This window comes from Sorex araneus, chromosome 4 (assembly GCF_027595985.1).
Source record: "Sorex araneus isolate mSorAra2 chromosome 4, mSorAra2.pri, whole genome shotgun sequence".
Taxonomy (NCBI): Eukaryota; Metazoa; Chordata; class Mammalia; order Eulipotyphla; family Soricidae; genus Sorex; species Sorex araneus.
Window position 1 is genome coordinate 153,257,160 of NC_073305.1, and position 17,083 is coordinate 153,274,242.

Sequence of the window (17,083 nt, forward strand, 5' to 3'; positions counted from 1 at the left end):
TTTAGTTTTCAGTTCTTGTACCGATTTCACTTTTTTCTCCTCCAGCTTCCAATACCCGATTCTGTTAAGGAAAATGAGTCCCAAAAGGAAGAATCTTTTAATTTTCAGATTAAATTGCACAACTATTCAGAAGATGAATAAACTGTCCAATCTTAGAAGTTGCCCGCCTTTTTTTTTTTTTTTTTAAGAGAACAAGCAGTTCTTTGCTAAAAGCACTTAGTCCCGAAACCTAACTTTTTCTGGTTCTGAATGCTGGGTTTCTGAGTAGCACCACCTGCTGGCCCTACACGAATCTCACTTCCAACGGCCCAGAAGTCTCTCTGGCGTATTGACGTATAGTTCCTAGTTACAAGAAAAGCAATATATATATATGTATATATGTATATGTGTATATATACGTGTATTTATATATATGGAAAATACTGCGCATACTTGATTACCATAGAACAGATGGTAATCCTCAGGAATTGGTTATATATTGATATATATGGATGAAAGGGCCCTGAAATAAATTGGCTTCATATATATGTATATGCATAAAGTCGTTGGGACGATCCAAAGTCAAATCGAAGGCCCCCAAAACGCAAAAGGCGGGAGGGCAGCCCGAGGCGCGCGTCGGGGGCGGGGCGTGGGGAGCGGGGCGGGGCGAGACTGGCTCGGGCGCCGCTTCCGCCCCGCGCGGCCCCGCCCCTCGCAACGCGACGGGCGGTCACGTGAGGGCCGCGCGCGTCCCCGGCCGCTGCGGGGCTCGGAGGCCGAAGAGAAACGACTCCCAGGCGGCCGCGGCTGTGGTCTGACTGAGAGGTGCGAGTCTGGGCCCGGCCCCGGCGGGGCGTGAGGGGCGGGCGGTAGGGTGGCAGTCAGCTCCGCTCGGCTCGTCGCCCGGGCCGTGGCGCGCCGGCCCGCGGTGTCAGCCCGAACCGCGACGCGCTCCGCGTCGGCCCGGTTCTCCGGGCCCGAGGAGGGGCGGCGGCGGGGTCAGGGGCCGGGCCGTGGGCGTCGGACGGGCCGCCCGCTGGCTGCCGCGGGTGCCCGCGCCCGGCAGGGATGCCGGCCCCGGCCCCGGCCCCGGTGCTCGCGGGCGGCCGCCCCCGCCCTCGGCCGCCGCGGTGGCCGTCGTCGGGAGGAGGACTGTGTCGGGCGGCCGGTGCGAGTGGTCCGCGGCCGGCGGCCCCGGCGCCGGACTCGGTCGGGGTGCGAGAGGCGGAGCCGCGGCCATTACTGCGCAGCCTCTGGCGCCGGGGTCCGCGGCGCCGCCTCGGTGGCCGCCGGCTCTTCCTCTCCGGCCGCCCGGGGCGGGGGTGTCCGCAGGCCTCCAACTCGGGGACCTTCTGCCCTTCCAGACTCCGGAGTGACCCTAGTTTGGGGGGAGGAGCGGGGAGAGAAACCCGCGCCCTGTTTCTCTCCCCGGCGGCAGGCTTCTCCCGTGGCCTCGCCTGGGTCCGAGGGAAGCCAGGGCGTCCTGCCCCTGCTGCTTTTTTTTTTTTTTTTAATTATTATTTTGCCGGCGTCTCTTTGGCCGCTGCTCTCGGCTCCCTCCCGGCCCCTTCCTGCCGCTGCCCCTTGCGTGCTCGGCGGGTCAGCTCCGCGCAGCCGCCCCCCTGCACCTCTCGCCCGGGTCAGAGCCGGCGCTGCGGAGTCGCGCCTGTTTTGACGGCGGTGCCCGCCGCCGAACAATTGGAGCCGCTCGCCGGCCCCCCGCGGGGCCGCCGTGGCCCGGCGCATCTCCCGAGCCCCGGCTGTTGCTTTGTTCTGGTTGCGGGCTGCGAGAGTTCGCTTCCTTACCCCGCCAGCCGCTCCTGGGAGGGGGGTGGGACATGGGGGAGTATGTGCGGGGGGGTGGGGTGGGGGGGAGAGTCCAGGTCACCCATTGTTGTCGCTGTTTCATTTTTTCCTCGGCTGCTAGGCAAAAGCTCTGCCAAACTGTTGCTGTTTTTATTTTATTTTATTTTATTTTATTTTATTTTATTTATTTTACTTTCACTCATTCGGGCAACTAGATCCCTCCTCCTCCCCCCCCCCCGCGCACCCCGCCTTGTAAGTGCGTTTTTGGAGACGCTGAACACACCGAACCAGCCCAAGTTCTGAAAGTGCAATACGTTTTTGTTTGCACGGTGACATTTATTTTTTTTTTTTGCCTTACTGAAACTGGGATTGAGGTGAGGAGAGTCTCCAGAGAGGAAAACAGCTTTGTCTTGTCTAAGATTGACATTTGAGGTGCCAAAGGGGGCCACTGCGGGGGGGGGGGGGGGGGCGGCTTGCCCCGCCCCGCCCCTCAGCCGCGCTCCGACTTTTGCTTGTAGGGGTGCTGCGGAAAGTGTGACTTTGGCGTTGAAGCCGGCTGTGTTTACAGACGGTGGGAGCCTCAAACTGCTTTGTGTTTTTAATACATGGATCTATATGTAGACTTTTAAAAGACGTGGCTTAATTAGAGAACATGAACATGACCCGCACTCATAAAAGGATTTTATTGATGTTGGTTCTGCTGTTTCCGTGACTGTCAAAATTGGTTTGTCTGGTCTAAAGACACATGAGACTATGTCAAGTAAGGCCTGTTTTGAAGAGAAAACAGGAAGCTTGAATGCCACTTTAGGAAAATAGATTTTAGGTAACTTGGTTTGTTTTGTTGAGTCTTGTATATCTTAAATTGGAGCATTTTGTTAAGACTGACCTTTGATTCCGATTTTAGGTTTGGAATGGGCCTATGTAAGCTACAGACAAAACAAATGTAAGGGGAATTTAACATTTGGAGATACTGTTATTTTCTGTTCGTTAAAAACTTTTGGAAAACTTTTTTCAAATGGCTAGTCATTAGAGAAGAAAGAAGATGATTTTTTTTTTTTCGCCCTTTGAGGAAGTATATATATCATCTGGTGAAGTATTTTGATGCCATTTTCCATCAGATTGTCAGAAGAAAGGGGCAGGTAGTGTTAAATATTTTAAATATTTTATTTCAGAACAAAACTTTGTTAAAACATGTGAGTCTGTGTATTAGCTCTTTGCTAAGCATGACACTTGTAACATACCATCAGTTGGGCATTTTAATGCCTTTCCTTTCTTAAGAGAAGCTGCTGGGTGAACCTTCTCATTCTCTTGACTGGTCTTACATTATACCTAAGGAACTTGAATTTAGGAGCCAGCATTGTGGGTTAGGAATATTCTTGTTGGGTATGGTAACCATCATATTTTGAATTCTATTTCAGCCACGTGAATATTTATGGACTGTTTAATATCTGTGGCTTATTATCTTTCCTCAATAATTAAAACATGTTAGATGACTGTTAAATAATTCAGAATTACAGCGTTGTGGACGTGAGAATTACGACTTGGCTTGGGTCAAATACTGTTAGCAGCAGAGCCTTTCTTATTCACAAAATGGTTGCAGATATGTACTTCTGTTTGATATATTACTTGTTCACATTCACAGTATTTGATCACATTTATGTTTCATTAAAATAAAGTACAAATCTCACTTTTTTGAGTATGTAAAGCTTGAGTATGAAATGTTAGGATCATAGATTGCCATACCTTACGTTTTTTAAGAGACATGCTGCACAATAAGGGAAATCATTCTTTAAAATAACTTATGTAGAAAGTATTGCCCTTTAAGTTGAAATGAATTTTCACTGGAGACTTTGTTTCCCAATGCAACCCGGTTTCCTTCTGTAAGTTAAATTTTAACAAAGCTAAAAGATGGAAACAGTAGGCCTTTTAGTAACTAATATTTTCCAACCTGGTTTTTTGTAAAAGAAGTATTAAATATATCTGCTGAATTACACTAAGTCTCTCTACTCCATCACCATAAAGTGTTGTGGAAGGGTTGAATACCAAAATTGGTAGATTAATAATTTTCTGTCATTTATGGTTTTTATAAAGAATACTTCCTGTTTTGTCTATTAAATAATACTTTTATTAAATGTTTACTATTAATACTGGAAAAATACAGGGCTTTCAAATGTAGTTTGATACTTAAACTGTTATGTGCTTTCCCTTCATTACTTAAGTATTTATTTGAATTTGTTATCTTGGAAAATTATATTTTTAATCTTGAATTCCACTTGAAAATCGAATTAGAATTAAACCTTGATATTTTCAGAGAAAATGATAGTATATGTAGATAATAGGCATATGAATTTGAGTGCTCACAAAATTTAAATTGCACAGTATTAATAGTTGGTACATACTTATTTCTGTGTGAATAAATTATTTAAATTCACTGTGTACTCTAAACTTTTATGTATTTTTTAATTTAGCCTGTCGCTTTTTATCCCTTCTGAATTAATAAGGAACAGAAATAATTTAGTTTCAAATATATTCAGAGGTTTTTTTTTGTTTGTTATTTTCCTAACAATTCATTTATGTATAAATTTTCACCCGATGAAGGATTCTTAACCCATTAAATAATTAGTATTATATATGTCAAAATATTGTAAATTTTCTGTAGTAATTCAAAGACTGTTGAATTTGAGATATTTGTCCTGTAGTTACAATTAGATCCTTCTCACTTTTTGTTTAAACTAGAAAGTCCTTTGCCAACACGTACATACCTTTAAAAAGTCACTTGTTTCAGATAATGTAGTTAGGGACTTCATGTGACTATTCCGAATATTTTTGTCATCCCTTATACTGTACCCAACTAGCATTAGAATTTCCAGAGGTTATTATTGATGGATCAGTTTGGCATAATTGAGATTACCTAGCCCATCTCAAGCACAAACAGAATATGCAAGTTTCTTTTTGGTCTTTGTCTAGAGAAGGTATGGTTAAAGACCACGGGAGGAGTTAATTTTTTCTGTTCATTGACTTGTAAATGTATTAAAATATTATTATGCAGACATTTTAAGTTTATATTACCCAACATGCTGGCTGCTAGCAACATGGAGCTATTGAGCACTTAGTATGAATAGGATCATGCTATTATAAAGTATACAGTTTATCCCAGATTTCATAGTTTACACACAAGCTCAAAAATATAGAGTCTCACAATAGTTATATTGAATAAGTGTGGAAATGGTATTGTTTTGAATATAAGGGGTTAAATAAGTGAATTGTTAAATTAGGTTCGATAAGTGAATTAAATAACTGAATTGTTTTTATGTTTTTTACTTTTAATATGACTGGTTAAAAGAAATGTTTTAATTGCACATGTCTTAAGAACCTCTGTGTTGGGTTTTAGATGGCTCGTTTTCAAAGGTATTTAAATAACCTTCCAGTATGTGCCATGAGTTAAGATGAAGAGGATGACTAATACTGAGGATATAAAGTCAGTTTCTTCAGTGTTCAAAAAAATAGGTATAGGTCATTATGTTCAGTTGTAAAGTGCTTTTGCTAAGAATAATATTAGAATGCAAGTATGCTACCTTCTGCCTTGTGCGTGAAAATCTACAGTTAAAGAAGACTGCCAGGGAAGTGAGTGGGAATCTTCTATGATGCAACTGTATCTTGTAGAAAGTAGTGAAATACTTAGGAGTAAAGTTGGATCAGTGGAGTAATTATAAAGACCAAATTCTAAATTGAGAGTAAAATGAAAACTAAGGCTAAGTAGAAACCCTTTTAACCACTTACTTTTCAGTATTTCTAGTTTAGAGCTATTGTTAGGGGCTGGAGTGATATCACAGCAGGTAGGGGGTTTGCCTTGCACGTGGCATCCCAGGTTGGATTCCCACCATCCCCGATGGTCCCCCGAGCACCTCCAGAAGTAACCCCTGAGCATCACCGGGTGTGACCCAAAAAGAAAAAAAAAATAGCTAAACATTTGGTGGAATAAACACACACATGAAAGATGCCTTTCTCTACTAACATCCCAGATTTTAGGGAGTTCTACTCTCATACTTTGAGCGGCACACGAAATTGAAAGATGTTTTAGTTCCCTCCTATCTTGTTTCTTTGAGGCCTTTACCACCTGTTTAGTCATCATTCATGCTTAATTCTGAGTAAGTTTTGTGTAATGTGATATGCCTCTTACAGGGCAAGGTGAAGTAGGAGGAGGGAATGAGAAAAAAGGATTATTACTGAGATAGTTTGATTGGTACCTCTAAATTCCTAGACAAAAGGAATCTTTAGAGTAAAGTTTGATTTAATGGTTGTAAACTTGGACATAGCCTATCACTAGTAAGTCTTACTTAATGTGATATCCTTTGCACATACTACCTTCTTGTAGGAAAGCAGTGGCTGGGTACATTTCAATATAACTGATGGGTGGTTCTATTAATATTTATTTTGTCCATATAGAATATGCTTCACTTAATTCTTTTATTGTATAGATAACAGTTTACCACTTTTAAGAAACAAGTTAATGTCACTAATTACATTTAGACTCTCATAGAGCTTTTACTATCACCCAGTTCAAAACGTTTTCACCACCCCAAATTATACCCAAAGGGTTAAATTGAGCTTCCACGTGACCTAACAATTCCACTTCTTGGCATCTATCCGAAGGACCCCAAAACAGTATTTTGAAAAGACCTGTGTGCTCCAATGTTTTTTTTGCAGCACTATTCACAATAACCAAGATCTGGAAACAAGAGATAATTGGGTAAAGAAATCATGGGGGGGGGGGGTGTACATATATATGTGTGTGTATATATGTATGTATATATATAGCACATATATATACATATATATGTATATATATATATAGCACTGTCATCCTGTTGTTCATCGATTTGCAAGAGCGGGCACTGGTAATGTCTCTTTTGTGAGACTTGTTTCTGTTTTTGGCATATCGAGTACGCCACAGGTAGCATTATATGAGGATTCCAGTTTGTTCACCTACTCCCCAGATCCTGATCTTCCCTTTTTCCTTCCTTTATTAGACCATCCTAATCAGTGTCAGGTGATAAGTCATTGTGATTTGTATTTAATTTGTCAGGCACATAAAGTTGAGCATCTTTGCATGTCCTTAGCAGCATTTTCATGTCTTTGAAGAAATAATCTACCCAAATTTTTTCACCATTAAATTAATATTTGTCTTTTGTCCTTAGGTTGTAGAAATTCTTTGCATTTGTAGTTACTAAATCTTTACTACAATTTGTAAAAAAAATTGTAGATTGTCTTCTTACTTTTTTGGACAGTGTCTTGTAATGCATAAAACTTGTATTTTGATGAAGTCCAATTTGTTGGGATTTTTTTTTTCAGTTGCTATGCTTTTGTTGCCATACTAGGAGTTACCTCTATACTTTTATCTTGTAGCGTGTTTGATAGGTCTTATATTCTAAGATTTGGTGGGTCCATTTCAGCTAACTTTTATATATAGCTTGAAGGGTCTGACTTAATTCGTTCTTACATAGAAATTTAGTTTTCCCAGCATTTGTTTAAGAGACTGTTGGCCCATTGAATGGACTTCACACCATTTATGAACATTAAATGACCATAAAATGTGTGGATTTATGTTTGGACTCTGTTTTATTAGTATGTTTGTCTACCTTGTTATACAGTCTACATTGCCTTTATTACTATAGCATTTCAATGTTATACTGGAAATTGTGAGTTATCTAACATCTTTTTTTCAGTGTTTTTTTTTTGTATTTGTTATTTCATTATTCTTTAAATTTGAGAAATAGCTTTTCCATCTCTTAGAAAAAGCTGTTGAAACTTTGATAAGGCTTAGATTAGATTTGTAAATCACTTTATGTAGTACTTGTTTTTATAGTTTTCCAAACAATAAATGCAATTTTTTCCATATGTTTAGCTTATATTATTATGATTATTATGTTTTTCATCTTGTTGGTTGTGGGTGCCTAGCTATTTTGTATTTTAATTTGTATTTTTGGTTTCGTTTTTTTTTAAATTTAGTTTTTATTTTGGGCCATGCCCAGCTGTGCTCAGGGGCTACTCTTGACTGAGCATTGTGGGTAGCTCTTGGTGGTTCTTGGGATTATGCAGTGCAAACTTGCATGCAAAGCATGTACTCCAGCCCACTGTGCTAGCCCTCTGGCCTTCTGTTTGTTTCAAAAGTTTCTGCACCTTCTGCTCCTTCGAAGGCTATTTCAATTCTGTTATCAAGGCTTGCTATTTTGTTGGCTTCCTGTTTGGGCCTCAGTTTTGTATTTTTGTAATACATAGGTGAAAACATCCAGTACGTGTCTTTTTTTCTTCCACTTTTTACTTTGCATAATTCCCTGGAACTCTGGACTCTGTTCATTTAGAAGGTATTTTATTTTTTCAGGTGCAGGTATAAATGGAATTGATACCTTAATTTCCTTTTTGGATTATTGACTATTAGAGAAACACAATTTTGTGCATTGAACCTATAACCTGCAACTTTGCTGAATGTATTATTTTTCTTGGGAATTCTCTGAGAATTTAAACATAAAATAGAGATAACTTTCACTATGTGCAAATAGAGTTTTACTTTCCATCATTATGTATGCCTTTATATCTTTTTTTTTTTTGAGTTACAATTACTCTAGATAGAACTTCAGTGCATTGCTAGAACATCTAGCATAGTGTTGAATAACAGGTGAAAGCAAGTATCATTGTCTTGACTTTTTTACTCTTGAGATAAAACTTAGTGCTGAATTTTGTTACAGGATCATACATATGACTAATTTTGTTCATTTAAATTTGTCTATAATTAGTCTGAGAGAAGTTGATGTTGAAATGTTTTTCTTTTGCAGTATAGAATGAACCAGTGGTGGAAGAGAAAATACTGCGAACTGGCTGCCTGTTGATGATGATGATGTTTTATTTTAATGGCAGGCATCTGTGGCATCTGTAACAGAAATGTAAGTATAACATCATAGCTTTTCCAAAATGGCAGTATATGAAGTAGACTGTTTTGAAGTAAAGTATCTCATAATTAGTTTTAATATAAAGTATTTTGTGTTAATGCATTATTAAGATAGAAATTCTGTTCATATTAAATTATTAAGTGGATTTCAGAGAATCTTTAAAAAGTGAAACTGAAGGGGCTAGCATGTGGCTTAGTTGTAAAGCCTTACTTTTGTAAGGCTTTTCTGCCTTACTTTTGTAAACTCTTTTGCCTTACTTTTGTAAACTCTTACTTGGGTCTTAGCCTCTCTGTCCTCTCTCCTTCTCTCTTCTCTCTCTCTCTCCCCCAAAAAAACCAAAGATGGGAGTGTGCGCATAGAAAGTCGGAAAATAGAATGTGTGAATAAGTATGTATTATAAAAATACTAGTCACTAAAAATGTTTCACTACATTAAAGAAACTTAATTTCATACTTTTTTAACTTAATTTACTAAGTTCCTCTCCTAACTTAGTAAATTATTGCATTTTAATTCATGTTGAAAATCGTTCACATTTTATTGTTTTTATATTATTCTTTGTGAAATATAACTTCTAAAATACTGTGCTCCCTCGATCTTTTTCATATTGAACTTGATTCATTTTTGGGGGTGGGGTACAACCTTTGGTGTTCCGTGTTTTAGTGCTGGCTCTGCACTAAGGAATCTCCTGGTAGGGCTCAGTGGCTATATTGTTGCCAGGTAATGAACCAGGGTTGATCTTGTACAAGGCAAGTCCCCTATCCATTGTACTATTACTCTGTCCCCTGTATTCTTAATGAAACATTTTTAGTTTTGTATGACAAATGTCATTTCCATCTGAACACTAACTTGATGTAACTCATGAAAAAGTCAGTGAATATTTTACTGTCTTTCATGGTCTTGGTAGCAGTTAGAATACTGAACCAGGGGCTGAAAACATAGTACAGTGGGTAGGACATGTGCCTTGCACACGGCCAACCCAAGTTCCATCCCTGGCATTCTATATGGTCCTCCATAAAGCGCTAGGAGTAATTCTTGAATGCTGAGCCCGGAGTTAGCCTTGAGCATCATTAGGTGTGTCCCTAAAATTAAAAACAAACTGAACCAAAGAGTGACCTTTCGTAAATACTATTTTGTTTTCCCAGTTTAGAGATCGATCATCTACTTTTCTGATAAGATGCTTTTAATTTCATAACTGATTAAAAGAGTGCCTGTCATTACTAGTCAGTGTTAAGAATTTGATAGAAAATTGAAACCAGTAAATATTTTTATTTAAAGTTCAGAAAATAAGGGCTAGAAAGATAATACAGTAGGTAAGTGCTTGTCTGGCATTTCGCTGGCTTGGGTTCCATCTCTGGCAACCCAGAGCCAGTTAGGAGTGATTGCTGAATAGAGAGTCGGGAGTAGTCCCTGAATATTGCCAGGGTGTAGCAAAAAAAAAAATACAACAAAGTTGTGAAAATAGGTCTTCTGTAAAAATCTTGTTTATGTATGTATATAACATGTTTATGTGCATAGAAATATTTTGAAATTAAAAAATACATATAATGCTCCTTTTCAGTTGTGTAAGTCAAATATTCCAGGTGCTAGCCATCAAGAAACATTTACTGTGGTCTAGTAATTGAGACATACATAATTAATAATTGAGTAGTGGAACAAATGCTATATTAAGATTAAAATGTTTTGAGAACTGAAGATTAATTCTAGCTGCAGTGTTGAGTATGAACAGAAATTTTCTGTTGACTTCTTTTTGGTGGAGGTGGGGGACACACAAAAGCAGTGCACAGTGAGGCCAGGAGCTACTCCCATCCACAGCACCCCACCCCCATGATCCTCAGCATGATTGTCAGTATTTTTTTTGGTTTGACAATGTGCTAGAGATAACCAGAATGCATCTAGTGGTGTGGGGGTGAGGGTGGGGGGTGGGGAGGGCTTTTAAGTGCCAGGGATTGAGTTTGGAACCTCCTGTGACAGCCCTTTGACCTGCTTCCCTGTCCCTATTTTTTTTCTTTAGAATTATTAGAATTCTAACAATATGAAAAAGATAGGAAATAGTTTTTAAGCAGGAGAGAGTAAGGAAAACTGTTACCTAAATAAGCATTACAAAGTCAGGAAGCAGTCTGTGGTAAAATGGTGGAAGAGAAAGAGATTTCAAGTAAAGGGAATGAGTGTTTGGTACCTACTATATTCCTAGGTGCTTTCTAGCTATTTAGCTTAGATTGCTCAGTTTAATCACTTTTTTAGTAGCCTCACTGGTGAAGAAAAGAATTAGGGAAATGAAGCCACTTTCCCTAATTTAGTGTGTCTCTGAGGTTTCTGCAAGTAATCCTTTGGGATATTTGTTAGAAAAATGGAATTTTAGGGTCTGGAGATATGACTTAGTAAAGTGCATACTTTGCATATTTGAGGTCCTGGGTTTTATTGCCAGCACTGTGAAATACTGTTTTTGGTCAATACAGAAAAAATAGTGAAGTCAGAATTTTAAGTTTGTTTTATTCTAAAGCCTTCATCAGTTATGTCAGTATACTTCAAGGGTAGGGAACTTTTTATTGTATCTTAATTTAGGGACCACACGTGGCAGTGTTCAGGGGTTACTCCTGGCTCTGTTCTCAGGAATCATTCTGGCAGGGCTTGGAGAATCCAGTGGGGTGCCAGGGATCGAGCCTAGGTCAGCGGATGAGCCTAGGTTAGCTACATGCAAGGCAATATACAGCCCTGCGTTCTCTACTATCTCTTCAGCCCCAGGGGTGGGAAACTTTTTTCCTTCCAAGGACCATTTGGATATTTATAACATGATTCTTAAGCCATTCACTACAAACAGATGGGCAGTGGCACTGACAAGAAGTGTACATATCTCTGCTGTCATGGACCTGATACATTGGGCCTTCTTTGGCATGTGGACCAAATACTGTAGCCCTGGTATACTTGAAGACAAATTCTTAGAAATACAGGCTAGATATGTAGCCAGTAGGAAACTTGAAGATTGAATTAAGACATGATTCAAATGAGAAGAGGTAAGAGTGAGAAATGATTCGAGGGAGGGAGAACACGTTTGCATGATCTTACATGTTCAAGAGGCTTAAGGCCACAGTTTTTGGGGATAGTGGAAACATTCTGATTTGTGTTGTAGAAAAGAGAATAGGGAAGGAATAGGAAAGCACTTAAGGATGACTCCCAAGTTTTTTTTCAAGAAGTAGAGCAAAGGAAGAGGATGCATGTATAAAAGAGCAGATAATTTTGCTTTTTAGTCATGCTAATTTCAGGTACCTGGAGAATATTGATTTAGACCTTTTGGGTACACAGTTGCAACCAGGTTTTAGAGCAGATCTTGGGTGGCAGGTAGATATTTATATTAATTTTGAAATAATAGATTTCTCGACATTCAATCCATTGTGAACATTGGGTCCCCCACAGAAGAACATTATGAGTATTACTTGTCATTAAGGGAAGTTAGAAAAGCGGGGGGAAGAGGGGATGAAAGTTGATGGCCTGAGAAATAGGTTGGTGGGCTGAGCACATGCTTTGCATGCAAGAGGCTGGGTTTGATTCCTCCATTGCCATGATCAACCCAAAGTCCGAAGTGGTTGCTGAGCATGACCCGGTATAGGCCTAAAACAAACTGAAGAACAAATGAAAAAGGAAATAGGAGAATTGGAGAGGATATAGCCATGGAAATGAAGAGTATAAAATTTTTTTAAAAGAGTAGGTACTTAATATTAAGTGTGGCAGGATCAAGTAGAGATTGAGGCCATTAGAAACCAATAGAATTTTATACAAATGTTATGAAGTAGTTAACAATATTTTATTGAAATCAGTAGAATTTTACATTAGTGATTTTTGAAACTTAAGGATATAGAAAATTAAACTCTCTTAGGAATTAAAATCAAAATCTTAATCAGAAACTGGGGGGGTTAGTTTTGAAAACAACTTACTCTTAGCCAAGAAGAATGAAGATAAATGTGTATTTTGAGGATTCTTTTTTCTTTTCTCTTTTTGTTTTGGGCCACACCTGGCTGTCCTCAGCAGACTGACTGAGTTTCATGTACAGTTTCCAAACTCTACACCTCCCCACCAGCATCAACATCCCTTCACCAAAGTCCCAAGGTCCTAAATGGTAAGGAAATCCAGGATATCTGAACTAGGATTTTAGAAAAGTTTTGTAATAGTCATTTGGAGAATGGGGAAAGAAAGATGCCTTGACTGAGTTCAAAAATACAGGTTTGGTTTTTATGTCTTTCGGAAATCAAAATAGCTCATGAGGGTGTGGTGCTCATAACTTTTGCAACATACACTTCACTACAAAAGTGGGAATTTTAATGAATGGTAAAATTCTCTCTCCTCTTTCTCTTCCCTCTCCTGCACTTCTCTTCTCCCTTGTGGCTTGTGTGGCAATGATCTATTCCCCATCTCTCTCTCAGGACATTATTGTTCAGCCTGTTTTGTCCTAGTTATAAATATTGGGAATAATCCATGGTTCTGTGGTTTATTTGTTGGCTGTAGATAGAGGCTTGCTGAAAAGATGAATCAAAAATTATTTAAAAGTTTTTGCTAAAATACCAGATTTTGTAAGGCTTTTTATGGAAAAAGAGGAGTTAAAAGTAAGCCTATGTTTTTAAGGGAAATAAGTAAATGCAACATTTCTATTTAGATGAATGCTCAAAATTAGAAGTGCCTGTAGTAAGTAGTTTTTTTAAAACATTTGATCTAGTCATGGAAACTTTCCTAAAAGAGGTAAATATAAAATGGGTGTAAGGAGGGATGGGGGATATAGGAACTGAGGAAATAATCATAGAGAAAGTTCTTTTATTGGATGGGGTAGCCATCATGGCTCTAAGCCTGAATAAATGGAAGTTTGTAGTGAGATCAGGCAGATGTGAAGGTGAAATCTAAATTATGCAGAGTCTGTAGATCTTTGATATAAGATCAAGTTTTAAAGCGTGAAAGGAATAAGGCGTGACATTAAAAATCATGTATAGTAATTTAATAAACAGTTTACTTGGTGACTAGAGAAGAGTAGTATATAGAATATGGATTCAGAAACTAGGGGATAATTACTAAAACTAGCTGATTTGGGTGAATAGAAAGAGTTTCAGGGATGAGTTTTTTAGATAAGTGGTGATTAGTCCTGTCATAAGTGGAGCACAGATAAGGAAAAACCTTAAATTTATGCAAGATATCCAAGATATCTTGATACTCGTTATGTAAGAAAATATCTAAAATAGACTGTTAGAAATTAAGGTGTAAGACTGAGAGACCTGAACTAATAGTAATTTGTATGTCATTTATATATAGGTGATAATGAGAATAGATGAGGTCACCCTAAAAGAGTACACCAAGAAAAGCACATGTTTAGAAAATGGCAATAGTAATTGAAACCTTCAGTATTTCACTTGACAGGGGAATGAAATAAAACTGATGTAAGCAGAGTTTTTTAGATATAAAGCAGAGATAAAGACGTTCTAAGATTTCAGTTATACTGATTCAGTTTTAAATTTTATACTGACTGAATGATATTAAATGTAAATTTGGTATAAGTTTTATATCAAGGCTATGTTCTTGTCAAGAACCCAAAATATACTAATACCTGAAAATATTTGCAGAATTCGAACTTGTGATATCCTAAAAGGTATCATTGTCATTTTATTTCTCCAAATATAATCTGATTACTTCTCCCCCACCCCACCCCCAACTGAGTAAAATGAATTGTTTACTTTTAAATCTTTAAATTTAGTTCTGTTTTATAAGTTCTGTGACTGAGAGGGAGTGATACTTTTATTTTAAATATATATCTTCACTGCCCCACACAGGTAAAATGATATATAAATCACAGATTTTCCTACATTTGATTCCCTCTACTTTCATCATTTGTGTCACCATTTTTTAGTATGTCGCTTGCACTTAATAGGTGTTTTCTGAATTACTGACTTTATATGAGAAAAATTTAAACATTTTAATGTATTTTCTCTCGTTTTCTTAGGATGGCTGGTTGTGGTGAAATCGATCATTCAATAAATATGCTTCCTACGAACAGGAAAGCAAATGAGTCCTGTTCTAATACCACACCTTCTCTAACTGTCCCTGAATGTGCCATTTGTCTGCAAACATGTGTTCACCCAGTCAGTCTACCCTGTAAGCATGTTTTCTGCTATTTGTGTGTGAAGGGAGCTTCATGGCTTGGAAAGCGATGTGCTCTTTGTCGACAAGAAATTCCAGAGGATTTCCTTGACAAGCCAACCTTACTGTCACCAGAAGAACTCAAGGCAGCAAGCCGAGGAAATGGTGAATATGCCTGGTATTATGAAGGAAGAAATGGGTGGTGGCAGTATGATGAGCGTACTAGTAGAGAGCTAGAAGATGCTTTTTCCAAAGGTAAAAAGAGCACTGAAATGTTAATTGCTGGGTTTTTGTATGTTGCCGATCTTGAAAATATGGTTCAATATAGGAGAAATGAACATGGACGTCGCAGGAAGATTAAGCGGGATATAATAGATATACCAAAGAAGGGAGTAGCTGGACTTAGACTGGATTGTGATGCTAATGCCGTAAACCTGGCAAGAGAGAACTCTGCAGATGGAGCGGACAGTGTATCGGCACAAAATGGAGCTTCTGTTCAGCCTCTGGTCTCTTCTGTGAGGCCCCTGACATCAGTAGATGGTCAGCTGACAAGTCCTGCAACACCATCCCCTGATGCAAGCACTTCCCTAGAAGACTCTTTTGCTCATTTACAGCTCAATGGAGATAGTATAACTGAAAGGAGTCATCGAGGAGAAGGAGAAGAGGATCATGAATCACCCTCTTCAGGCAGGGTTCCTGCACCAGACACCTCCATTGAGGAAACGGAATCGGATGCTAGTAGCGATAGTGAGGATGTATCTGCGCTAGTTGCACAACAGTCCTTGATCCAACAGAGACTTTTGGTTCCTAATGCAAACCAGACAGTATCTGATAGATCAGATCAATTGGGAAATGACCGATCGGTGGCAGGGGGTGGAACGGTGAGTGTTAGATCTAGGCGGCCTGATGGACAATGCACAGTAACTGAAGTTTAAATAAAATCTTCAGCTCTATGCTCAAGGTTCAAGTGGTTCTCTGTAAATTTCTGCCCATGTAACATTATATTCATCCCTAGTAGTACATTTTGGGATTTGGGGTGGGAAGGGGTATGGGAAGGACAAACCTGTAATTAAAAGTCTAACATGTTTCTGTTGAGAAATTTATTTAATGTAAGGAACTTGGTTGTTAATAGTTGAGAGCTGTATTAACCCAGTTTTCTTGAGGTCTGTTTATTTTATAGTTCACGTTTTTTGTTTGTTTTTAATTGCTTCAATTCTTTTGGCCAGTGTGTATTATCTGTGCATTACTTCCGGTTCTCATGACTTTGCACTGCGTCTTCTTTTTCTGCATGAATTGACATAAACCCATTATTAAAATCTGGCACCTATAGAATGTCTGGTATCAGTATGAAAGGGAAGCTTAATGTGAGGATAGATATGAATTGGAATTTTAAAATAGATGAATAACAACTATTTAATAGTAAAGTTACTGAAATGGAAATGTAAAGATAACAGCTAATAACTTACGTTTCAGAATGTTGTTCATAACACTTCATGGCGTTCCAATAGGCTTTGCTGTCTAGTCCTTGTAGTTTGAGATTTCTCTTGATCTGCATTTTTCTTTTTGGTTACAGGATTTATAATTTAATAAATTCTAGAGTTTATCAAAAATAATTTGTCTTTTATTTGAGTCCGTGAAATATTTTGACACCTTTAGCCAAATGTCATTAGTCTGAATTGATAGCATTCAATTTTAATAGCTATTTGCACAAAAGTTTGACTTCTTTATAGAGAAGAAACAGGATTATGGGCAATATGCTGCATTAAACATGTATGATAATAAACTGCAGCCTATGAAACTTAAATTTCATATGGTAGTAAGACTGTATTTCTCTGCCTAGCTCAGTAGTTATATTCTTAAACTAGTGTGAATTAAATCATAGGCTTATTTATAATCATCATTAGTAGATCATTCACTTTCAACAATATGTAAAATCTAGGAAGGGTCACTGTCATTGTCATCCCGTTGCTGATCGATTTGCTCAAGTGGGCTGAAGCGATGGCAAGGGTCCGAAGTATTAATATGTAATCTAGCTAGGGGATTGTTCTAGACAAAAGTCATTTTGAGTTTAAGTTTTGCTAACTCAAGTGAGCATGTGCCTCACACAAATGAGGACATAGATTTGATCCCTGACATAACACAAAGTCTGGGGTTGGGGACTGAGGTTAAAGGTCCTGAGCTCTGAGGTTGTATGTTGGGATGGTACTAGAACTTTGGTGGTGATAAATTTATACACATAC

General features: G+C 38.7%; 1 protein-coding gene across 8 annotated transcripts; it reads left to right on the forward strand.

The window, feature by feature from the left end:
* The first annotated feature begins 670 nt into the window (after nucleotides 1-670).
* RNF146 (ring finger protein 146) lies at nucleotides 671-16,666 on the forward strand. Of its 8 annotated transcripts, none has more exons than XM_055135230.1 (4): nucleotides 671-804; nucleotides 8,619-8,726; nucleotides 12,756-12,843; nucleotides 14,707-16,666. In XM_055135230.1, the coding sequence occupies exons 3-4, from the start codon at nucleotides 12,770-12,772 to the stop codon at nucleotides 15,776-15,778; spliced, it is 1,146 nt and encodes a 381-aa protein (XP_054991205.1). In that variant the 5' UTR covers nucleotides 671-804; nucleotides 8,619-8,726; nucleotides 12,756-12,769; the 3' UTR covers nucleotides 15,779-16,666. The 8 variants fall into 8 exon arrangements, with proteins under 8 accessions (XP_054991205.1, XP_054991203.1, XP_054991209.1 ...); XM_055135228.1 differs by having other exon boundaries at nucleotides 12,753-12,843; nucleotides 14,707-16,665; XM_055135232.1 differs by having other exon boundaries at nucleotides 686-804; nucleotides 8,624-8,726.
* Nucleotides 16,667-17,083: the final 417 nt, after the last annotated feature.

Bases quoted from the DNA above. Each gene is read 5' to 3' on its own strand.
- RNF146 (XM_055135230.1), top strand. From the start codon at position 12,770: ATGTACAGTTTCCAAACTCTACACCTCCCCACCAGCATCAACATCCCT. The intron at 12,844-14,706 runs GTAAGGAAATCC...TCGTTTTCTTAG, and splicing joins AAGTCCCAAGGTCCTAAATG to GATGGCTGGTTGTGGTGAAA.